Source organism: Oryctolagus cuniculus, chromosome 9 (genome assembly GCF_051225735.1).
Source record: "Oryctolagus cuniculus isolate XC-2025 breed Fujian yellow rabbit chromosome 9, ASM5122573v1, whole genome shotgun sequence".
In the NCBI taxonomy this organism is placed as follows: Eukaryota; Metazoa; Chordata; class Mammalia; order Lagomorpha; family Leporidae; genus Oryctolagus; species Oryctolagus cuniculus.
The window spans coordinates 125,576,974-125,601,633 of NC_142875.1; the positions used below are offsets into that span (position 1 = coordinate 125,576,974).

The 24,660-nt window shown below is 44.4% G+C and overlaps 1 protein-coding gene and 1 long non-coding RNA gene across 33 annotated transcripts in view; both read left to right on the forward strand.

Annotated features, from left to right (window-relative positions):
* Positions 1-24,660, forward strand: part of CCDC91 (coiled-coil domain containing 91) — a 348,878-nt gene that overhangs the window by 11,028 nt on the left and 313,190 nt on the right. For 7 of the 32 annotated variants that reach the window (XM_089304770.1, XM_070049577.2, XM_089304784.1 and 4 more), the window contains one exon: positions 8,966-9,015. The exons of the other annotated variants lie outside the window; for them this stretch is intronic. Coding sequence is in view for 3 of the 7 variants with exons in the window: in XM_070049577.2 (XP_069905678.1) it covers positions 8,966-9,015 (50 nt within the window). In the remaining 4 variants the exon portion in view is untranslated. The remainder of the gene's footprint in view (positions 1-8,965; positions 9,016-24,660) is intronic. 32 annotated transcript variants of the gene reach the window in all.
* LOC138843893 (uncharacterized) lies at positions 15,727-23,118 on the forward strand. Its single transcript, XR_011379044.2, has 2 exons — positions 15,727-22,685; positions 22,768-23,118. It is a non-coding gene; the product is annotated as an uncharacterized LOC138843893 (long non-coding RNA).

The following is a 24,660-nucleotide window of genomic DNA, read 5'->3' on the forward strand; positions in this document are numbered from 1 at the left end:
TTCTACCTACTGGTACAGTCCCCAAATGGCCATGATGGCTGGAGCAGGGCCAGCTGGCAGCCAGGAGCTTGTTCCAGGTGTCCCACACGGGTGGCAGGGGCCCCAGCAGTTTGGTCATCTTCTCTGTTTTCCCAGGCTCATCAGCAGGGAGCTGGATCAGAAGCGGATGCCAAGCTGGCGCCATGGCTCACTAGGCTAATCCTCCGCCTTGCGGCACTGGCACATCGGGTTCTAGTCCCAGTCGGGGCGCCGGATTCTGTCCCAGTTGCCCCTCTTCCAGGCCAGCTCTTTGCTGTGGCCAGGGAGTGCAGTGGAGGATGGCCCAAGTGCTTGGGCCCTGCACCCCATGGGAGACCAGGAGAAGCACCTGGCTCCTGCCATCGGATCAGCGTGGTGCGCCAGCCGCAGCGCGCCGGCCGCGGCGGCCATTGGAGGGTGAACCAACGGCAAAAGGAAGACCTTTCTCTCTGTCTCTCTCACTGTCCATTCTGCCTGTCAAAAAAAGAAAAAAAAAAAAAAGCAGATGCCAGCAACAAAAGTGGCAGCTTAACCTGCTGTGCTACAGCCCGGCCCCCAGGGACAGTATCTAGAAACTCTGTTTCTTGTATGTCTCATGATTTTTGTTGTTGAAAACTAGGTATAATAAGCCGGCTCACTAGGCTAATCGTCTGCCTGTGGCGCTGGCACCCCGGGATCTAGTCCTGGTTGGGGCGCCGGTTCTGTCCCGGTTGCTCCTCTTCCAGGCCAGCTCTCTGCTGTGGCCCAGGAGTGCAGTGGAGGATGGCCCAAGTGCTTGGGCCCTGCACCCGCATGGGAGGCCAGGAGAAGGACCTGGCTCCTGCCATCGGATCAGCGTGGTGCGCCGGCCGCAGCAGCCATTGAGGGGTGAACCAACAGCAAAGGAAGACCTTTCTGTCTCTCTCTCTCTCTCACTGTCCACTCTGCCTGTCCAAAACAAAACAAAACAAAACAGAACAGTAACATTGTAGTTACTCTGGAAGGCAGATTCCATCTCCTCCCTAGGGTCGGGCTGTTGCTGTTGCTGTTTCTTGCAACTTTTGTTGCTGTCTCTGTGTTTGGTGACTTTCCTGAACTCCATGTGAGCTCTCATTCTGTGTGGTACTGAAGTGTCTGCAGTGTTAGCTTAGTGGATACTCCTGTTTAGATAATTACTTCCTTAAATGCCTGGAACCAGGGTGTGTCCTAGCCTTTGCCAAGCGTCTCTGCGTGATGGGGCATGCCTTCAACACTTGGGCAGGTGGTTTACAACTCTGTGTTCACCTTCACTTTCTGCTTGTTCTGAGCCTGAAGGTTGGAGCCCTCGCAGAGCCCTGGATGGGCGTACCGATTCTTGGCCTCCTAGGTGTTGAAGAAAACATTATCCCCCACTCTGGCTTGCCTAGTAGTGGATAGCGTGTTTCATAGGTTTTAAAGTTTAAGACTTGGGTGAGCCTTTTGCTCCAAGTGTTACTTTCACCCAGCAAATGTGGTGTTCAACAGCTGGCTTTGCTCTTGACCAGTGCCATCTGGGGAAAAGGTTACTGGCAGTGGGCAAGCTCTGAGTCATGTCAAATGGGGACAAGCACACATTTGGTGTTTTCCAGGGAACGGCCAGACAAGTCAGTAATGAGAGTTTCAGGGAATGGAGTTTTGTAGGAGTTCCAGTTTTGTAGTGTGTTTCAGATTCCTGCCAGGCTTCTCAATTTTGTTGTGGTTTTGAACTTGTTGGTATTCAAGATTATCATGGTGCCAGGGAGTGGGAAACAGGCATAGGAAAAGTTAAAATGCCAGAGAGTTTGCTGTTCTTAGCAAAGTTCAGCCACTTGTCTTGATTAGATGCTTCCTAGGTTTTTGCAAGACTTTGATTAGTCATATTTGGGATTATTACTTTCCAGTACTATGGAAGAAATTCACATGATTATTGCCTTCAAATAGTTTATAAGAAGGTAGGGTTAAAGTGTAGTTGTATTATGTAATATCTTTGTGGTCTTGCACTGCGAATGTATGTGACTTTCTGTGTTCTACTTGAGGACATAAATGTTCTGCAGATGTTGTGAACGATTGCTGGAGACACCTTTTCATGCCCACATTAGCCTCTGCTGTAGTGGACTTACTTATTCACTTGCAGTGAAGCATACTAGCATGTCTTTAAGTAAAGCCATTACATATTTCACCATCCAAAATTAGCAGTGCCTAGCACAGGAAATTTCAGATTTTCACACTTCATGGATTTAAAGATGTCAAGGACTTGGTTTATTTCACTGAATTTCCTGAAGGCCGTAGAATAGGTTTCTAGAAGTACAGCTAATCCTTCTGTGGTGTATACTCAGTATAAAATGCATGTGAATACACCAAACAAGGATGTTTACATGTAACTAGAGGAATGCTTATATGCAAGTAAAGGAACTCAGTAAATAAAGCTTGTAAATGTCATCGTTGTCACCCAAGAGGTAGCATTTTTGGGTTTGATTGCATGTTTGTTCGGTGGAGGAACAGGGCCAGTTGGTGCTTCTGTAGGGCCCTGGCATTGTGACATACAAAGAATGTTGTGTCTGGTTTGCTGTTGGGAATTCTTTGGATTTTTATTGATAGCACAGATAGTTTACAAAATGATGAAGATGAAAAGTCTTTATTTTTTAAATAGATTTATTTATTTATTTGAAATTCAGAGCTATAGAGAGGGAGAGAGAGAGATACTTTCCAACTGCTGGTTCACTCTGCAACAACCAGGAATGGACCGGGTCAAAACAAGGAGCCAGAAACTTCTGGGTTTCCATATGAGTGCAGGGGCCCAAATACTTGGGCTATCTTCTTCTGCTTTCCCAGGAGCATGAGCAGGGAGCGGAAGTGGAGCAGCCAGGACTTGATCTGGCACCCTTGTGGGATGCTGCTGCTACAGGCGTAGGCTTAATCTGCTGCACCACAGCGCCGCCCTGAAGATGAGAACTCTTTCAGTTATTGCTTATATGATGTCAGAAAAGAAGATTGAAGGTGTGCCTCAGACATGTATTTTTTTCTTTTAAAATGCTGATTAATTATAGTCTGAATTGATTAGAGTGTATATGTGTTATAAGTCTTTTATAGATAGAATTATTACTCAGTTATTAGGTGGGGAGGTAAAAAAAATTACAGATGATTCATTCTAAAGGCAGGATCAAATGAAAAATGTGCTTAGCATCCTGGTACTTTTAATTCACAAAGAAATGAAAATTAGTAGTTAGAACATGTTTTATATCATCTTAGAGAAATGCGAGCAGTAAGTCCTTTATATGTTTGCTTTAGTGAGCATGTCGCTTTTCTGAGGTAGCTGCAGATTTGATAGATGCATAAATAAGGACTTAATAAGTGTCAGAACTTGTCTGTGAAAGTTAGATAGTGGAGAATTGAGATTGGTTAAGAAACAAAACTCAGTTCGATAGAAATCTTTGTCGAGCACCAACTTTATTTCCGACACGTTTAGGCCCTGAGGGGTACAGAAATAAATGCCACTCAGGGATTTTCATGGCCTCCTGGTTAAGAACATGAGAGTAATGTAAATCAGTACGTTAGACTGAAGGCATGCTTGGAAAGGCCTGGAGTCCTGAGAGTTGGAATAGGGATGCACGGGTGGAGCATGATGAAGCTGGGAGCCTTGCATTTCTAAATTCTCGTGAGTCCTTGTGAAGAGGAGACTTTCCCCTGCCCCCAGTGGAAGCGTCCTTTCCACTCCCCTTCCAAGGGGTTAGCTTGACATTGCCTGCAACAACTGCACTGGCCTCTTCTGAGCAGTGTTCAGGCAGAACGATGCTGAATCCTGTCAGGATCCACCTCTCACCTCATTCGCTTCTAGGCTGCACCTAAGTCGGCAAAGGCCCCTGCAGATGAGGCATGAGGTGTGGCCTGTGAGGACAGTGCTGCATTTCTAGAGAACAGCTGGAGTTCTCTGCTTGACATACAGAAATCCAGGCACATGTGTGGGAGTGCATACCAAGGGTGGGGATGATGGTGAAGGGTCTTAAAGCTGGATGAGGCTGAACTTTCTGACATGGGCCCACTAAGCAGTTTCTTTTGGTGCAAAACATTTTGAAATCCCTACAGTTTTTTCATAGTAGACATATTCCGTGAACTTTTTTAAAAATATATTTATTTATTTGGAAGAGTTACACAGAGAAAGAGAAGAGAGAGAGACACACACACACACACACAGAGGTCTTCTATCCTCTGGTTCACTCCCCAGATGGGCGCAATGCCTGGAGCTGTGCTGATCCGAAGCCAGGAGCCAGGAGTTTCCGTGCAGGGGCCCAAGGACTAAGGCCATCTTCCACTACTTTCTCAGAGAGCTGGATTGGAAGTGGAGCAGCCAGGACTAGAACCGGCACCCATATGAGATGCTGACACTGCAGGCAGCGGCTTTACCCACTACGCCACAGCGCCGGCCCCTCCCTGAACTTTTTTTGAAGATTCCTCATTTAGATTTATTTGTTTTGTGATATAGGAACCCTCACAGAGAAGCAGAATCAATGGAGAATCAAAGAAGCAGAATTAATCAGGTACTGAATTAAGACAGAGTAGCGGCCTACAACATGTGATGAGGAGAAGGGCTTCAGCTATTTTGCGTTTTCCCTCCTCGTCTGTTCCTGTAACCTCATGGGATATTCCCTATAACCATTTGACAAAGAAAGAGAAGACTTAGGCCTGGTTTCTAGATATGGTTTTGCATGCTACCCAGGCACCAATCCAAAGTTGACAGCTGCGGAGCTTCCACCCTTTCTGGGACACCTGAAAAATGACAGTGGTGCAGGGACTTCCCGCAGCAGCAAGAACACTGAGCAGTGCTCCTGGTGATTCACTTTGCCTGGGAGGAGAGATGGCCCGGTGTACGTTTAGATGCCATTTTTTGAACTGTAGTTACTCGTTTGACTGGATGATCAGGTACTTGGAAGGAACGTGGTTGGAAAACTGATGACAAATTTGGGAAGAAATATGTAGATAGTCCTCTCTTCAGTGGACAAAAACTATGAGAATATTTTTCTCCTGTGTGAATTCTCAACAAAGGGTGACCTCATCAGAAGAGGATTTTAATATTCAGGTAGTTAGGATGACCTGTTCTGTGGGGACACTCAGTCAGCATTTTCATCCAGCCATCCGTGTTGCTGTCCGTGCTCATGGGTAGGGTGGCCATGGTGGCAGGGATGGGTTTACACATGGGCCCAGCAGCATGGAGTCCCCTCACGAAGGCTGACGGGGCACGGTTGTTGCTGGATGTCCATTTTGCAGCAGCAGTGACCACCACTGAGGCCCTGATGTGGCCCCATTCCCCACAGTGATCAGCGGCTCCCTGGTGGCAGCTAGATTACATTCCCCGTCGTGCTATGCGTAGGTTCACAGAATGCTTTCTTTGCCATCCACACAGCATGTATTCCACACAGCATCGCTTCTGATTAAGGGACTCCATGACAAAAGAAGCGTTGCAGTGAGCCAGGCCCCTGGAATTCACTGCTTTTACCACGTTTTCCCACCATGCTCAAGCAGCTGGCTTCACTTGGCAGTGGAATGGGCTTTGAAGACCCAGTTACAGTGCTTGCTTTGTGGATGTGCCTTTATAAGTTGGGGCGGAATTCTCCAAAAGTCTGTATGTGCTCTGTTTTTCCCCTGCCAGAATTAATCGGTCCTGAAATAAAGGGTTAAATTGGGAGCGGCTCCATTCACTGTTACCTCTGTGGCTCATGAGCAAACTTATTGCATCCTATTTCTGTGACCTTATTACTTGCTGGCCTAGAAGTCTTACTTCTAGAGGGTATTGGAATGCTTTTATTAGGAGACACAGCAACAGTTTCATTAAAACATAACTTAACACTTTTAACCTGGGCAATATGGGCTCCTCATGCCTGTGAAGCGATAGGCCAAGAGAATAGTTATTGTGCTGGCTTGAGGACTTGACCATTGAGTAGGGAATTTGATTTTATTATATAGGTAAGGAGGAGTATGGCTGGAAAACAGGAGATTCCTTGGGGTATCTCATATTAGCATGAGCTGTGATTAAGGTCAGTGGAAAACTACAACAGTCCAACCCAGGAAACATTACTGAGGCCTGAACACTTTTGGAATGAAGGTTAGGATCACTCTATGAAGTAGGCAGTCACAGCCAGTTGATGTGCTTGTCAAAGGCAAAGGAAATACAGAATGTGTAGTGAATTATGAATTCCAACTATGACCAACTCACCAGATACAGAAATAATTGGCAGCTGTATTTTCTCCTTATTTTGTTGGGAGAATGCTTTGTCAACTGCAACTACACACACATATATGTATATATATTTTTTCTTTTCTCTCTTGTTACCTTGTAAGCTAAAATATTTTGGCTCTATGTCATAGTACTCAAGTGTTATTAGTTTCTGAAAATAATTTATTTGAGTAACAGGAAGACACAGAGACAAAGTAGAGGGTGGAGAGAGAGAATGGCAGTGAGTGCCCCCATCTCCCCATTCCTGTGAATCTGGGAGCTGGGAACTTAATCTGGGTCTCCTATGTGGGTGTCAGGAATGTGATTACTTGGGCCATTTTGCTGCTGCCTCCTAGGGTCTGCATTAGTAGGAAGCTGGAGTCAGAGGAGCTGGAGCTGAGTATTGAAGCCACATACTCTGATAGGGGACAGAGCCGTTTTAACCTGCATCTTAACCACTAGGTTAAATGCCCAGCCTGAAGTATTGTTTGTTTTACATCATTAGTGTTTAAGTTACAAGCTATCAAGGAGAAGAGTAAATACCATTTGATGACTTTACCCTTCTGGGAAAGGTAGTTAATATATTTCTTTCCAGTTGTGCACAGGATAGTTGTATCATGCCAGCTATTAAAAAAATTGAAGTAACGTGTGACCATCTTATTATTGTATCTATCAGGAAAGTTGACCTTATGGTTTACATCGCAATTAGCCCTTGCTTTTTCAAGTGTCCCAAAGGCAACTAACTAAATAAATTATTATATTTACCATATAGGAAATGTGGGGAGGGGATAACAAAATGCTTGAGATGCTCACAGCTGATTCAAGGAGAATTTATAGTAAAATTCTTAGAAATGCAAACTAAGGTCTCAGATTAGTCATAGATACCTTCCAGCAGGGTCCTGTATCATCAGGTGGATTCACAGGTAACAACAGTACAAATAGGAGAAATCCAGGAATAGCAGTATTCAGTACTTTGTTTCCTTCCTTTCTGTTTTTGTTTTGTTTTGTTTTGTTTGTTTGTTTTTGAAGAATAGCAGGTGAGGCCGCAGCTTGGAATGCCAGCATCCCTTACGGACCCTGGTTCAAATCTCTGGTGCTCCACTTCCAGTCCAGCTCTGATAATGTGCCTGGCAAAGCAGCGGAAGTGCCTGGGCCTCTTACCCGCATGAGAGACCGGATGAAGTCCTGGGCTCCTGGCTCAGCCTGGCACAGCCCTGACTTTTGCAGCCATATGGGGAGTGAACTAGTAGGCAGAAGGTCGCTCTCTCACATTTGCTTCCTCCCTTCCACTTTGCAGTTCTGCCTTTCAAATACATTTTTTTTGAAGAGTAGTATGAGTACTTACAAAGACTGTATGATTTCCCCTTTCATAAAAAGTTTTTAGGAAAAAAGAATGATTCTTTGGATACAGTCGGCATGTAAAGCTGGTTTTTCCATTTTGATTGTGAGGCCACACTGACTTCTGGAATCATGCAACTCTGAAGCTTGTGTTTTTAATCTTTTTAAAATCAATTTTCATGAGAATTCGTTCTCTGTGTCATTGATGTTGAATTGTATGGAACGCTTTCCTTGGTCCTTGGTCTTAGAGAGTATATGGTCATTTTCTAAGCAGAGCAAATACTCATTTCTGCTGCAGTTCAGCTGCTTTAACATGGAGTCATTAATTGAAAGGAAATGTGTACTGTGCCTCAAAAAAAAAGTCACAGAACTCAGTTTTTGTGATCAAGAAAGGTGTGCCATCTGTTGGGGAACTTGTGTGTGATGTATTGGTGGATTGTGTCTACTCTATTTTTTTTAAGGGACAGTGTTTATTGGGGGAAAGCTGACAGACTGGAGGGAAGGGGCGAAGAAGGAAAAGAGGGAGGAGAGCATAAGAGAGACAGAGACAGGTCAGGAGATGGAGAGGAAGACAGAGAGAGAGCTTACCTACTCTTCAGGAGGAAGTCACCTGCACTTTAATGAAACATCAGTAATTGGTTATACATGTGGAGAAGCTGGGCATGTTTGTGTGTGTATGTGTAGGATTGTAGTGCTCTCTTTATATAGTTATCCATTCTTAAGATAATAGGTAATTATTCCGAGAGTGCTGTTGTCATTACTGTTTTTTAAAGATTTATTTTTATTTGTTTGAAAGGCAGAGTTCCAGAGACATCCACTGGTTCATTCCCCAAATGGCTATAACTACCGGGGCTGTGCCAGGCCGAAACCAGGAGCCTGGAGCTTCTCCCACATCTCCCACATGGTTGTTTGGCCTGAGCACTTGAACTGTCTTCTTAGGAGATTGTTTGTAGGAATGAGTTCTCCTGGTGCTGCAGGAACTGACCTGTAAGACAACTGTGCTGTTGTTCACACTACGACTGCCTTCCTGTTACCCACAGCGTCTGCATTTCCTCCTGATAAGAAAATGATGGGGACCAGTGTTGTGCAGCAGATTAAGTCTCCACTGGCAGTGCCAGCATCCCGTATCAGATCACTGATGTGAGTCCTGGCTGCTCTGCGTCCTATCCAGTTCCCCTTTAATGCGTCTGGGGAGGCTGTGGAAGATGGCCCTAGTGCTTGGGCCTCTGCCACCCACGTGGGAGAACTGCTGGAGTTCCAGGCTCCTGGCTCCCTGGCTTATGAAATACGATATTGAACCCACTACCCAGTCTTACATTCATACTTGCATGTGGGCATTGGAACTTCCCCCGTATATCTGAGAAGTCAGTCTGTAAGTCAATAAAAAATATTAAGTGTCTACTAATGACTACTTTTCTCCACCAGAAAAGAGAACTTTTCAGAATGGGAGAAAGACAGAGGATGAGAGAGTACAGGTAGGTAGGCTGATGGTGAGAGGACTTCAGATCTCCTGTTGGGGATAGGTGAGTGGTGTTGGAATGGGGAGAAGATAAGCTTAGGCAGGAGCAATCCAGCCTTAGGCTGGCTGGGGTGATGGCCTTGACGAGTGGTTGCCTGGCAGATGCTCAGAGCTGTGTGTTATGCTTTAACCTGAGAGAAACAAGGCTTCATTGTGTTGGAGGGTGGTGGAATGCTGTTATATTCATATTGGGGTAAAATGCAGACTTTAATTAATCAAAAAGATGGCTCTCCATTGGGTGTGCCTGGTAACTTTCACTGTCTCTGGCAGCCTCATTCCTTGTAGAGAACTCAGTGACATCCCATCTCATCATCTGAAACCATTTATCTTCCTGTTTAGTTTTTTTTTTTTTTAATTATTTATTTGAAAGGCAGAAGAGAGAGAGAGGGGTAGAGAGAGAAAGAAAGAGAGAAAGAGTGAATCTTCTGGGGCTGGCGCTGAAAGCCACTACCTGCAGTGCGGGCATTCCATATGGGCACTGGTTCAAGTCCTGACTACTCCACTTCCCATCCAGCTCTCTGCTGTGGCCTGGGAAAGCAGTAGATGACGACCCAAGTCCTTGGGTCCTTGCAGCTGTGTGGGAGACCTGAAAGAAGCTTCTGGCTCCTGGCTTTGGATTGGCCCAGCTCTGGCCATTGCAGCCAATTGGGGAGTGAATCAGTGGATGGAAGATCCCTCTTTTTCTTTTTCTCTCTCTCTCTGCCTCTCCTTCTCTGTCTGTGTAACTGACTTTCAAGTAAATAAATAAATTTTTTTTTTTAAGCCTTCTGTGTACTGTTTCACTCCCCACATGGCTGCAACAGCCAGGAGTGGGCCAGGCCAAAGCCAGGAGCCAGGAGCTTCTTCCTGGTCTCCCATGTGGGTGCAGGGGCCCAAAGCACCTGGGTTATCCTCTGCTGCTTTCTCAGGCCATTAGCATGCAGCTGGATTGGAAGTGGAGCAGCCAGGACACAAACCTGCACCTAATGTGGGATGCTAGCGCTGTAGGCCGTGGCTTAACCATTGTGCCACAGTGCTAGCCCCACTGTTAACTTTTATATCTGTGCCCTGCGGTGCAGTTTCTGCTCCTTTGCAGCACTGAGTTGCAACAACCATGCTGTGTTGTCAACTCTGTGTGTCCTCTGTGTTGATGCCCTGCCCCCGACTGTCGACTGTCTTGTCTTAGCTCACTCTGAGGCGCGTTGCATTTGTACATCGTTTCCCCTAATTCCCAATTCCATTCCCCTCGATTCTGTAGTTCTCCCTGAGAGAGCATCTTTTCTGCTGATCTAGCTTTCAGGAAATGCCCATTAGAGTCGTGCCCTAATATGCTCTTGTCCTGCTAATGGAAGGCACCTAGTGCTAGTGACAAGTCTTGGCTGTGATAAGAGTCTCAAACATAAAAAGTGATTTTTCTGCTGCTTTTTTCTGTATATTGTAGTGACTTGAAATCATTTTTTACCTGGCTATAGGTGACTAAAATCACCAATATGAAGTATTCAATTTGCTGTTTCTGACAAACCCAGCATGGGAGAACTGACTGCCGAAGTCAGAGGACAAGAAGAAAGAGGACAGATGGGAGATTGTCCTGTGTCGTTCATGGGGTGGGGGGTAGGGGGTGGGGGCATGGAGACAAAGGCAGGTGCATCTCCTCCCACACCCACTCCCATCAGTAGTCAGGGGTTTTTATGTTAAGTAAGGGGTGGCCCATGAATAACCTCAGTGCACCTGGCCTTTCTCAAGAACTACAACAATTCCAGGCATTAAATAAAGGACACTCTAGGGTCTGGCTTGGCTGGGCAAGCCTGGCAATTTATCTTCATAACTTCTTTAACCCCTAAGATTTGGGTTGATGATGACCATTGGGGGTTACCTACAGAGTGGCCGCAGACTTGTCACACTGCATCCTCACTGCTAACTTTTGACAGATATGTACATGTGAGAAACCGTTGTCAAGTTTGTTATACAGGACATTGCCACGGCCCCACAGTGTTCCTCTGAGCTCCTCTACCCTGGACCCAGACCCTTGTCCCCCGATCCCACTCCCTGGAAACCACTGATTTGCTTTTGGCCACTGAAGTTTTGTCTTTTCAAGAATTTCCTATGCAGTGAGCGTTACAGGTGATGGCCCTGTGTGTATGTGTGTGTGCTTGCTTAGCTTATGTCACTTGAATAATGTGGATTCATCCGTGTTGTCCCATGCAAGTCAGTGGGTCTCTGTTTTTAGAGTTTGGTGGTGTCCTTAGGATGGATGCTCCTCAAATCCTTTATTTATTTTCTCATCAGTACATGATTGAGTTGTCTTATCCTGATGAATAAGGCAGTCTCTGACAGGTCTTAGGACACCATGTTTTCATTTCTTTTGGGAACCACTATCCCACTTTGGGTTTCCCTGACTTTGGCCATTCCAGTGCCTTATATAAGTGGAATCATACAGTCTTTGTTCTTTGGTGTCTGGCTCCTCTCACTTAGCATAGTGTCTTTTTTTTTTTTTTTTGACAGGCAGAATTAGAGAGAAAGTTCTTCCTTCCGTTGGTTCACCCCTCAAAATGGCCGCTATGGCCGGCGCTACGCTGATTGGAAGCCAGGAGCCAGGTGCTTCCTTCTGGTGTTCCATGTGGGTGCAGGGCCCAAGCACTTGGGCCATCCTCCACTGCACTCCCGGGCCACAGCAGAGAGCTGGACTGGAAGAGGGGCAGCTGGGACAGAATCCGGCGCCCCGACTGGTGACGGCGCTGCAGGCAGAGGGTCAGCCTAGTGAGCCACGGTGCTGGCAGCATAGTGTCTTTGTGCCCATCCATGTCACAGCACGTGTCAGCATTGCATCCTTTTTGAGGCTGTATTATGTTCCATTATTTGTACATAACACAGTTTGTTTATCCATTTATCTATTGATGGGCAATTGGGCTGCTTTCACCTTTTGGCTACCAAGAGATGTGGCAAATGCAAGGTATTTATGAAGTTGTTGCCAGTGTAACAGCATACTGTTTCACATTAAACTTGGTTTTTACAAATAGAAGGAGCACCCTCTAAAGTCACGATCAAAGTGTCGTACAGTACATAGAATAAACCAGTAGCATAGTCATTTCTCATCATTATCAAGTATTGAGTATTGTATGTCATTGTGTGTCCTCCATGCTGTGTTTACAGTGCACTGAGTTTGTTTAAACAGCAGCATCACCACAGACATGAATACTGTGCTGTGCTATGATATTCAAAGGCTGCAAAGTCACCAGTTGTTTGTGCAGTCTATTGTTCTCCAAAATGTTGCACAGTGTTTGGCTTTCTGTTACTGTATTATTTGTTTACACTTTTCCTTTTCTTCTTTCCTTTTCCTCACCTGGTGTATGTTGGGCTTGAGATTATTTTTACTCCTTAAAAATTTCACTGTATGCCTGCATTAGGTTTCCCAGGTATATCACATGGCTAATTAACTAATTAACTGTTCTCTGGCATGCTATACTTAGTCTGATTATAAATATTATTTCCTTTAGGTACAGGATAAGAACTTAACAAAAGTGGCACACTGCCTTTTACCTCTCATAGTTTGTGGTATTGATATATAGCTTAATATGTCTTTTACTGCAGGTATGGTAGCAAATAATTCTCTAAGCTTTTTTTATATAAACTTTTCTCATTTGATTATTAACAAACTTAGCTTTTTTTTTTTTTTTGACAAGCAGAGTGGACAGTGAGAGAGAGAGAGAGACAGAGACAAAGGTCTTCCTTTTCCCTTGGTTCACCCCCCAGTGGCCGCTGCAGCCAGTGCGCTGCACTGATCCGAAGCCAGGAGTCAGGTGCTCCTCCTGGTCTCCCATGGGGTGCAGGGCCCAAGCACTTGGGCTATCCTCCACTGCCTTCCCAGGCCACAGCAGAGAGCTGGCCTGGAAGAGGAACGACCGGGACTAGAACCCGGTGTGCCGGCACTGCAGGAGGAGGATTAGCCTATTGAGCCGTGGCACTGGCCAAAGCTTTTATTTATCTTACAGTGTATACAATTCTCCTTCAATTAAAAATTGGATATTTTCTCTGGGCAAAGAATTTCACACTGTCAATAATTTTTTTGCCCTTAAAATACTTAAAAGATATTTCTCCTTTGTCTCTGGCTTGTATGGCTGCTAGCAGGAGGTCTGCTTTTATTCTTGTTTTAGTTGTTTTGTTTGTATATGTCCTGTTTCTGGCCTATTTTAGTGTGTACTTCTTCATTAGTTTTCTGCAGTGACTGCTTGAGGTACACTGGTGTGATTTTTGTGTGTGTGTGCTGCCTGCTTATTGTGTAACTTCTTGGATATCTTTATAGTTTACATGAAATTTAGAAAATTTTCAACTGTGTTTCTTCGATTATTTTGATTCAAACCCTCTTGTTTTTGGAAGAAGGAGCTCCATTTACAGATTAAACCATCTGAATTACACAGTTAAACCTTCTGAAATGACCCACTTTTTTTCCTCGGTGTTTTTCTCTTCTTTTCACTTCATTTTGAATGGTTCCTGTTGCTGGTTTTCTTTTTAATCTCAGGATCCTCTATGATGATTAATCTATTAATCCCATCCTTTGTATTTTTTGTTTCTGAAGTTCTCTGTCACTTCCATTTCAGTCTTTTCCATTATCTTTCATGAATAACCCCATCTGTGCCATTTTTCATTCTACTTTCTTGAAGATACATGGGGGCTGGTATTGTGGCATAGCTGGTAGACCTGCAGCCTGCGATCCTGGCATCCCATATAGATGACTATTTTGAGTCTCAGCTGTTCTACGTCTGATCCAGTTCCCTGCTCATGTACCTCGGAAAGCTGTGGAAGATGGGCCTAGTGCTTGGGCTCCTGCACCCATGTGGGAGACCAGGAAGAAGCTCCTAGCTGCTGGCTTTGGACTGAGCCACCTCCAACCATTGCAGCCATTTGGGGAGTGACCCAGCAGATGGAAGATCTGTCTTTCTCTCCCTCTCTGTAACTCTGCCTTTCAAATACATAAATAAATGTTTAAAATAGATATGAAACGTATTTAAAACAAGCCATTTGCATGTACTCCATGTGGTAGTTCCATGGGCTTTCTCATTTCTGGGTTGTTTTTATTGAGTGATTTTTCTCCTGGTTTTTGGCCATATTTTCCTGATTCTTTATGTACCTGTTAAAAATTGATTGCCTGCCAGCCATTTTGTATTGCTTTGTGTTGATTGCTGTATTTTGTTGAATTTTTTTTTTTTTTAGCTCGTTTTGTGTTTTGATCTGCCACTCTGTTTCGGGTCTTGGAATCACTTGGATTATTTGGAGCTTTCTTTTAAGAGTGGTTAGTGGGAGTGCAGAGCAAGCTGCTGAAGAGCTCTGGTGCATCCCTGCACTGAGGAGCTGCCCTCCTGGGGATGCTGCATGTGTCAGGACTGGCTGGAATGGAAACTCTGCCAGTGCTGTGCGAGCTGCAGGTGTTTTTCTGTCCATTCACTTCCGTTGTTCCTTTCCTCTCCTTGGGTAATTGTCTGTTGTGCATGGAGATTCCTCTAGGCCCAAGACTTGAGTCTTGGCCTTGCAAATTCGAGGTTGTCTTGTAACTCGTAACTGTGTCCCTCCACTCAGCGAGAAGCCAGCACTGCTTGGATCCCCCCATCAGGTGCTGCAGTCTGGAGACTGAGTCCAGTTTGTAAGCTTGGCACTTGCTGTGCTTTCCATGTTTACTTGCTTTTATTTTTTTTTAAATTTATTTTTTAACGATTTATTTATTTTACTTGAAAGTAAGAGTTATGCAGAGAGAGAAGAGAGGCAGAGAGAGAGATAGAGAGGTCTTCCATCCGCTGGTTCACTCCCCAGATGGCCTCAATGGCTGGAGCTGTGCTGATCTGAAGCCAGGAGCCAGGAGCTTCTTCTGGGTCTCCCATGTGGGTGCAGGGGTCCAAGGACTTGGGCCATCTGCTATTGCTTTCCCAGGCCATAGCAGAGAGCTGGATTGGAAGTGGAGCAGCTGTGATGCAAACTGGTGTCCGTATGGGATGCTGGTGCTGCAGGTGGCGGCTTTACCCACTATGCCACAGCGCTGTTCCCTGCTTGTTTTCTTTTGGGAGCTGTGATTCCGTGTTGTTGTCTAGTGTTATGGAAAACCATTGTTTCTCTATATATTTAGTTTTCTGGTTGTTTTAGGTAGAGGGTTAAGTCTGGTTCCTGTGTTTCAAATTTGGAAATTGAATGCTATCTGCTCCAACTCATATCATACTTTTGTTCTGCAGTCACTGCAGCACAGAAAATAATGCATATTGCAAGGATTGGTTGGGTGAAGAGTTGTGCCGGGAGGGCACTGGTGCTCTGTAGGAAAGTGGTGGATCGGTTTTCTTTTATTCTGTTCATCTTTTGTTGTATTTTGTAGAATAGAAAGTAAACTTCTCCCCTGTGATTAAATCTTTATGTGAAACTTACATAAAAGGGATGTGACATTTTTTGATAAGTCTGTATTTTAGATAAGTCACTTTTAGCAAATTTTGAGAAACTAGACACTTCTCACTTACATGCCTGTAGCAGGTCATTGTACTCAGCAGCTGTATACAAAATACATAGTTATTTTACAGTAACATGGAGAATTTTGCTGTACAAATTTTATGCTGTTCGGTTAATTTGGGATTTTTTTTATATATTTATAGGGTTTACCTCTGGTCCAGACCTGTCTGTTTCCTTTTTTCTTCTTCTCCTTCTTCTTCTTTTTTTTTTTTTTTTTTTTTTTTAAGATTCATTTATTTATTTGAGAGGTAGAGTTACAGACAGTGAGAGAGAAAAACAGAGAAAGGTCTTCCGTCCATTGGTTCACTCCCCAGTGGCTGCAACGGTCAGAGCTGCACTGATCCAAAGCCAGGAGCCAGGTGCTTCTTCTCGGTCTCCCATGTGGGTGTAGGGGCCCAAAGACTTGGGCCATCTTCTACTGCTTTCCCAGGCCACAGCAGAGAGCTGGACTGGAAGAGGAGCAGCTGGGACTGGAACCAGCACCCATATGGGATGCTGGCATTGCAGGCGGAGGAGTAACCTATTGCGCCACAGAACCGGCCCCCTGTTTCCTTTCTAACTTCCTCTCCTCTTCTTTCCCCTCTTTCTTCCTCTTCCTTCTCTTCTGCCCTTCCTTCCTCCACCCCCACCCCTTACTCATTTATTTATTTGAAAGACTCAGTGAGGGGAAGGGGTATCTTCCACCTTCTGGTTAATACCTCAGATGGCTGCAACAGCTAGGTCTGGGCCAGGCTGAAGTTAGGAGCCAGGAATTCCATCCAGATCTCCCATATGGGTAGCAGGGGCAGAAGCACCTGGGCTCGATTCTGCTATTTTCCCAGGTGCATTAGCCTGGAGCTGTGTCTGAGGTGGAGCAGCTGGGACCAGAACTAGCACCCAGTATAGGATGCCATTATTGCCAAGATGAGTCTTAACCCATTGTACCTCAGTATCAGCCCCTAGATCTGTTTCCTTTCTGACCAGGTGATGATTCCAGGCTTTCCATCCTTGAATTTTGATCCTGTTCTTTGTGTTGGACTCCAGTTTTTAAGATAGCTTCGGTTGCACTTGGGTGTCTGCTAATCCTTTGGTCTTTTCTAGGAATAATGCCTGTGTTAATGGATACCACCAGTAACATTGTGTTTAAAGGATGAGCACTGTAGATGGATATAATTTAAAATCTTTCCTACTGGAAACTCATCTTTTTTTCCACTCTTCCTCTGTTTCTTTTGGAAATTCCTTATGTTCCTTAAGGTTAAGTCTCTGCAGACTCTTAGAAGCTGAGCTATGCCAGACTGACCAAGGGATATGTCAGCACCACACATACAGCCAGAGCAGAGGGACAAAAATCCCTTAATTCTTATCAGGAGATGGGAGGCATGATAAGAATGTATGCACATGGATATAAACTTGCATCGTGTTCCTCTCATCTCTCGCAGGCATAACATAACATAGACCATGGTGAAAAAAGCCTCCCCCCCCGCCCCATCACTCAAAGGAGTGGGCAGACTGCATGACTGAAGGTCAAGTTAAACTTCCTGTTAGCTGCTTGATGTTTCTATTGGGAAGTGACTTCCTTGGGTAGCCTTTGCATTGTCCTGGAGGCACGGATGCCTGCTGCACTGTTTGGCCCTGGTTTGACTTGACCTTCTCCTATTGTGTGTCTTACTTGTTCACTGTATCTGGCCTGGCTTCTGGTTCTCTGGGCAAGCTACCTGCCCTTCTTTCCCACCTGCTTTTGCCTCTCTCCCGAACAGTGTTCCCTCATTGATCTGTATGCCTTCCTCTTTTGAAACTCATCTAAAATGGTCCATCTTGTGTCGCATTCCACTTGGGTATTTTTGTATGATGTGATGGATTTGAGTAATCCCAGTGTATGAATGAGGCTGCTACAGATAGCAACAAGTTTTGATGTTTCCATTGACAGTTCCAGGAGGTGTTAGTTTCGTATCATTAACACTGTGGTGTTAAATGCTTTCAGTGAGATTTTATTTACTTCTCTTTATTTTGGGAGCCAGTTTTTCAATTCTACCTCGATTGTGACTGAGAGGAAAACAGACAGTTAAGAACTAACTCGTCTGGGGCTCCAGGGCCGCTGTGCCTTCCCGTCAGATGTTCGCAGGGATGTTCTGCTCGTCCCAGTCAGAGAGCCCCACGCCGAGTCTTGTGCTTGGGGGGAACCTCTCTGCTCCACAAGTCAGTGACCAGAAGCCTTTCATTCGATGCCCATGTGGTTTCTGTGGGTGGTTTGTTGTTTTAAAAACCGTTTCAAAGAAGTGTATTTTTTTTTCCTGGCAATCGCACATATCCTGTGTAAGTATTTTTCATTATTAATAATTTTGAGAGGAACCTACTCCAGGTCCGAATGCGCTTGGCTGAAGTCGTGGGGTTTAATCCAGAATCAGCCCATCTGATTTTGTGCCTGCTGTGCCAGGATCTCTCCATCCAAGGCTCCCAGAGGACGTGGTCATGGTTTCCTCTCCTTCCCACCGTCACCAACCTGTTTTTGGAAATAATTTTATCCCTTTTGTGCAAATCAGTGGTCTTTTAAGGTAGATTCCTTTGACATTTAGGTTGAATTTCTTCTAGACCTATATACTGGTTTGAGGTGGTACATTCTCCTGTTTCTCACTCTATCTAGAAATTTCCGTTTTCAATTGTGACTTGAATTCCAGCCTTTCCATTGTGCTTTGATTTGCATCTTCTTCCTCATTTAGGCTTCATGGCTAGAAATTGTTCCTTTAATTGAATTTCGAAGTGGTTACATGTTTGTGATTTTCCGTTGCCCTGTCCAACAAGTGAGAGGGTTTGCATCTGTAGGTATGCTGTAACCTTTTAATAATGATTTTTGGGTTTAAAGAGAGATTGAGTTAAATTCTTGAATTGTTTCAGAAGTTGTAACGTCACACTATTTAAATTTCAGGCCATGGTGAAAATTTCTGTGAAAGTGAAATTTCATAGGGAAAAGCTTCTCGTGTCATCTGTCCGTAGCCTTGGAAGGGACATTTAGGATTTGGCTGGAGGTAGTGTACATGTGTTCTCCCAGTGAGCACATGAACTTTAGATCTAACTAACTGGGAATAAGTCAGAAGTAGAACTGGAGTGAGCACTTGTCCTGTCTTGCTGCCTTTACAAAGGAGAAAACTGAATCCTAAATAGATTGGGTGACCATCTGCGGTAATAATGATTTGTGGAAGAGTTAGAAAGACTTAGGTCTGATGTCTTGACTCCAAGTCCAGTGCTCTTTCTGCTACCTAGCGGATGTCTCACAATCCTGTCTCTAAGAAAACAAGAATTTGAAGTGTAAAATGGAGTAGGGTTCTGGTTTGAAAAATAGCCAGATGCATTTTATTTTTACAATCTGAATTTGAGTGATGAGGTGAGAGGAAGCTTACGAAATCATATTTGTTTTCTCCCTTGACCTGTAAGACAATACTGATAATCTCTGTGGTTATCACTGGATTATTTGAGGAAAGGAATTGTCTGATTCTTATTTTGTTCAGGCTTGTTTTTCGTTGTATTAAGATAATTTTTAAAAGTTCTCAAGCCAGGAAAAATTGCAAATAATCATCTCTTTGTCTTACTGTGGGTTGCCTATTTAGCATCAAACCTTTTCTTATAATCCTAACAGATCTTCTGTTTTATTCAGGCATTTGTCCTCAATTTCTGTGACAGATGGGAAGGGGTCCTGGTGTCTAGTTTGAGAATTGATCCTGGAAAATCTAAGTGAAACACTGTAGCTCACTTTCTGTGCTAGTGAGAGGTTAGGGTGGGTAGATCACAATCTTAAAATACTTCTGTCATGTTGCTTCCCACCTGTGGATGAAGCCATATATTGGAGGCCAGACCCAAGAGAATTTCCAAGTCTCTGACTTTCAGCGTTGTTGGAACTTGCACTGCCTGTGGGTTTCTTGTTGTTTTTATTTTATTTTTATTTTTATTTTATTTTTGACAGGCAGAGCTAGACAGTGAGAGAGATAGAGACAGAGAGAAAGGTCTTCCTTCCATTGGTTCACCCCCCAAATGGCTGCTACGGCCGGCGCACTGCGCTGATCTGAAGCCAGGAGCCAGGCGCTTCCTCCTGGTCTCCCATGCGGGTGCAGGGCCCAAGGACCTGGGCCATCCTCCACTGCACTCCCGGCATTCCTGGGCCACAGCAGAGAGTTGGACTGGAAGAGGAGCAACCGGGACAGAATCTGGCACCCCAACTGGGACTAGAACCCTGGGGTGCCGGCACCGCAGGCAGAGGATTAGCCAGGTGAGCTGCAGTGCCCACCGGGTTTCTTGTTTTCTGAGACACTGGTTAACCCTCATTCCCTTATTGATGAAGCCACAGTTTGAAATTTTCTGTTGGCTTCCAGATGATAGTGCATGTTCTACCTCCTGCATCTCCAACGACACCCTTGACTCACCCCATTCTTTTTGGCTCTTTAAAAAGAGGTGGGCATTGGCAGCTACATAGATGTGGATTCAAAGAAGAGCCAAGACTCTGAATAGATTTGAAACCAGGAGAATCTTTTCAGAGATTTGTCATTGGGAGAATCCCAGTGTGGGGCGTAAGGCATGTGGAGCCACACTGTGGTCTCCAGAATTTCTCACTCTGTTTACCAGTGTCCTCTTAAGTCCAGTGGGTTCTATTTATTCCTTGTCTTCTTTGAACTCTGTTGTATGAGACCTGTTTCTGTCCCTATATACTTTTCCTTACAACTTCTAACATGTCATCCTATCTTTCTAGATTTCTTTGTTCTTTTTTTTCTGAATAAATTGCATTGTATGTATTTGAGATTTATAACCTGATATGGGATAGGTCTGACTTCTAATATATATACTGTAGTAAATGGATTAACGTATCTGTCATATAGTAATTTATTATTTTTTATGACAAGAGTAGCTAACATCTACTTAATCAGCAAAACCTCTAACACAATACAATCTTTTTTTCTTTCTGGTTTTAAAAGATTTTATTTATTTGAAAGGCAAAGTTACAGAGACAGGTAGAAACACAGAGAGAGATCTTCCATCCTCTGGTTCACTCCTCAGATGTCCACAATGACCAGGGCTGGGCTGGGCTGAGCCGCTCTGAAGCCAGGAACCAGAATCCAAAATCCAGAATCCAGAAGCTTCTTCTGGGTCTCTCATATGGGTGCAGGGCTCCAAGCATTTGGGCCATTCTCCACTGCTTTCCCAGGCCATTAGCAGGGAGCTGGATCATAAGTGGAGCAGCCAGGATTGGAACCTATACCAAATGGGATGCTAGCACTGAATGTGGTGGCCACAAGGCCAGCTCCACTGTATAAGCTTCGTGACTTTGGACCCTGTGTTACATGTGAGATCTCCAGACTTGTTCATCTTCTATAGCTGCTGTTGTGTGTTTTTTTGGCCTCAATTCCCCATTTGCTCTCTGCACTCTTCCCCCTGCAACCAGTAGTGATCTTGGTTTCATTCCTTGCTACTATGTATTTGTGAGCCAACTTTCTTTCTTGCTTTTTCTCTCTTTAATTCCACATGTAAGTGTGATCATGTAATGTTTTTCTTTGTGTGTCTGGTTTATTTCATGCAGTGTAGTGTTGCGCAGGTTTTTCCGCGTTGAGGCAAGTAACAGAATCTCCTTGCTTTTTAAAGTTGAGTAATGGTCCTTTGTATGTGTATGAGGGGAATTTGAAAAGGTCATGGAAAGTGGAATTAAATGATAAGATTATTAAGGTGTAGAACATTTTTGATATCCATCATACAAAGAAGATCATAGAAAAAGCGTATTAGGGAAAAGCTATCTTTAGGTTTCAATTTTTTTTCCTCCAAAATACATATCTTTTAGTTCCATTTTCCACTAACTTTTTTAAAAAAAGTAGTCGTTTATTTAATTGAAAGGCAGAATTACAGAGCGAGAGAGAGAAAGAGAGAGAGGAAGGTGAGAGAGATGTCCCATCTGCCGGATTAGTACGCAAATGGCCACAATGGCGAGGCTGGGTCGGGCGGAGGCCTGGAGCTTCAAACCTGTGTCTCTGATGGGTTCTGGGGCCGATTCGGTGGAGCGTCTTGTGCTGCCTTCCCAGGTGTGTTAGCTGGATCTGGATCAAAAGTGGAGCAGCTGGGACTTGAACCCGTGCCCAGCTGACATGCATGTGTCACAGGCAGTGACTTAACCTGCTATGCCACAGTGCAGGCCTGCATTTTCCACAAACTTTTTGGAGTAGCCTCCAGTATACCACATTTTCTTCAACCATTCATCCATTGATGTACGTTTAGATTGCTTCCATGTGTTGGTTGTTGTGAATAATGTGGCAATGAACATGGGAATGCTGATATTTTTGTTAAACTAAAAAAAACAACAGCAGACACCTGAAAAGCTGCTGCTTGAGGCTGGCTTGTAGCACAGGGGGTTGAGTGTCTGCTTGTGATGCTGGCTTTGCATATCACAGTGCCAGTTGGAGTCCTACTGCTCAGCTTCTCATCTAGCTTCCTACTCACTTGCCTGGGAAAGCCCTGGAATATGGCCCGAGTGGTTGGGCCCTTCTAACTGGGGGGTGGGGGGGGGACTCTGAATGGAGTTCTGAAGACTTCAAGCTGGCCCAGTCCTGCCTGTTGCTGCTGTATGCTATGCTGCTGGCGGGTATAAGATCTCTCTCTCTCTCTCTCTCTCTCTCTCTTTCTCTTTCTGTCCCCCCTCTCTGTTCTTCTTTTAAATAATAAATAAATAAATATGTGTATTTTAAAAGCTTTTGTCCTACAGAAGAAGCAATGAACAAAGTACGAAAAGCAACCTATAAACTAGGACGAAATAATTACAAGTCACATAGCTGATAAGAGGTCAATATTCTGAACTTAAAAAGAACTCTGACAGCTTAATAGCAGAACAATGATCGATGAAGAAATGGGCAAAGGACCTGAGCAGTCATTCCTCCGAAGATGACCTAACAGTTGGCCAACAAGGCTGTGAAAAAGTTCTCAATATTGCTAATCAGCAGGGAAATGCAAATCAAAATCACAAGGCCTTAGCACTGAACACCCCTTAGGATAGCAATAATCAAAGGACAAGCGATAAGCCCTGTTGGAGACAGAGTGGAGAAGTAGGAACGCTGGTGCATTCTTGGTGGCGATGTGGAGGTTCCTAAGGAAAGTAGAAGTAGACATGTTGTATGACCTGCAGTCTCCTGTGCATATACCAAAAAGAGATGAAATTACCCCCATGTAAGTAGACTTTTCTGTATTTCTGATAATTCTTTTTGAGTTTCTTTTGCTGACTTCCTTCTTCCAGTCCTTTTAATATTAGTGGTTTTCGGGGCCTGCACTGTGGTACAGCGGCTTAAGGCCCTGTCCTGAAGCACCGGCATCTCATATGGACGCCAGTACCAGTCCTGGCTGCTCCTCTTCTGATCCAGCTCTCTGTTATGGCCTGGGAAAGCAGTAGAAGATGGCCCAAGTCCTTAAGTCCTTGGGCCCCACACCCGCGTGGGAGACCCGGAAGAAGCTCCTGGCTCCTGGCTTCAGATCGGCTCAGCTCTGGCCGATGCCGCCAATTGGGGAGTGAACCATCTGATAGAAGACCTCTCTCTCTCTCTCTCTGACTCTCCTCTCTCTGTGTCACTCTGACTTTCAAATAAATAAATAAATCTTTAAAAAATATGAATTGTTTTCTATGGTTTCTTTTTTGGCCTTGGATTAATTTTTAAAGTTTATTATTTAGAAAGATTTTATATTTACACAGAAAACTGCAGGTACAATACAGGTAATACATACATCCTGAACCTGATTTGTCCTGTTGTTAACATCTTACATTATAGTATAGTATATTTGTTTAAACCGATAAACTAGTAGTCACATAAAATTGTTAAGTGGAGTCCATACTATATTCATTTTTCCTTAGTATTTTTCTGATATCTCTTTTAAATTCCAAGCTCTCATCTAAGATACCATATTACATCATATTACATGTAGTGGTTATATTTCTTTAGGCTGCTCTTGGATATGACGGTCCCCTCCCCTCATCTCCTCCCCTCTCCTTTCTTCCTCCTTCTCCTTTTTTCCCTCCTTTCCTTCCTTCCTAAAGTGTGTGTTGGTGGTGGGAGGAGAAAGAGAGAAATCAAAGCCTTTCATTTGCTGGTTCACTCCCTAAATATCTACACTGTAAGGGGCTGGTGCCTGGAGTCAGGAACACAACCCCGGTTGCCCATACGGGTGGTAGGAACCAAACTGCTTGAACCATCACCATGCCTTTCCAGGGTCTGCTTTAGGAGGAAACCAAAGGCAGGGTGGAGCTGGGCTTTGAACTCAGGCCCTCTGATACGGGACATGGGTATCTTAATTTGTGTTTTAATTGCTGCCAAGCTTCTGTCCCTGTGACAGTTTTTTTTAAATGGTTTTGATGACCTCATCATTTGTGAGGAGTTCGGCATTTTGTAGATCATCCGTCAATATTAGTCTGATGTCTTTTTCGTGATTAAACTGGGGCTGTGGGTTTCAGGAGGTAGAGCACAGAGGTAATGGCCATTTGAAGGTGGTTTTCATCACCTCATTTCAAAGGCACGCGCTTTGCCAGCGTCGACTGATCATTTGGCCGAGGTGGTTTTCGGAAGGTTTCCCCACTGGAAAGTTATTCCGCACCCATTTCTATATTGTGCTTTGGGGAAGGAAGTTACTGTGTGGGGACCACACTTCATGAGTGTGGAATTAATTTCAACCTGCTTGAGGATGAAGTAGCCACACAATTTATTTGGAATTACTCTGTGTGGAAAATGTGTCTGTTCATTTTTATTTATTTATGTAATTTTCATTTATTTTATTTGGGAGGTAGAAGTGGAGAGAGAGAAATTTATCCATGGGTTCATTCTCCAAATGCCTGCAATGGCTGGGGCTCACCAGGCCAAAGCCAGGAGCTGAGAACTTAGTCTCGGTCTTCCGTGGGCGTGTCTGGCACCCATGTATGTGAGCCGTCACCTGCCGCCTTCCAGGATGTTCATTAGCGGGAAGCTGCAGTTGGGAGTGCAACCAAGTCTTGAGCTCAGGTGCTTGTATAGGAGATGTAGGCATACTCATTGGCAGCTTAACTGCTACACCAAACATCCGTCCCCATTTATTTGTCACGCAGATGTTTCTATCAGTATAGAATCACGAATATTTATTTTCTTCTTTGCCCAATCTAGTCTCTTAATTGCTGATTTATATT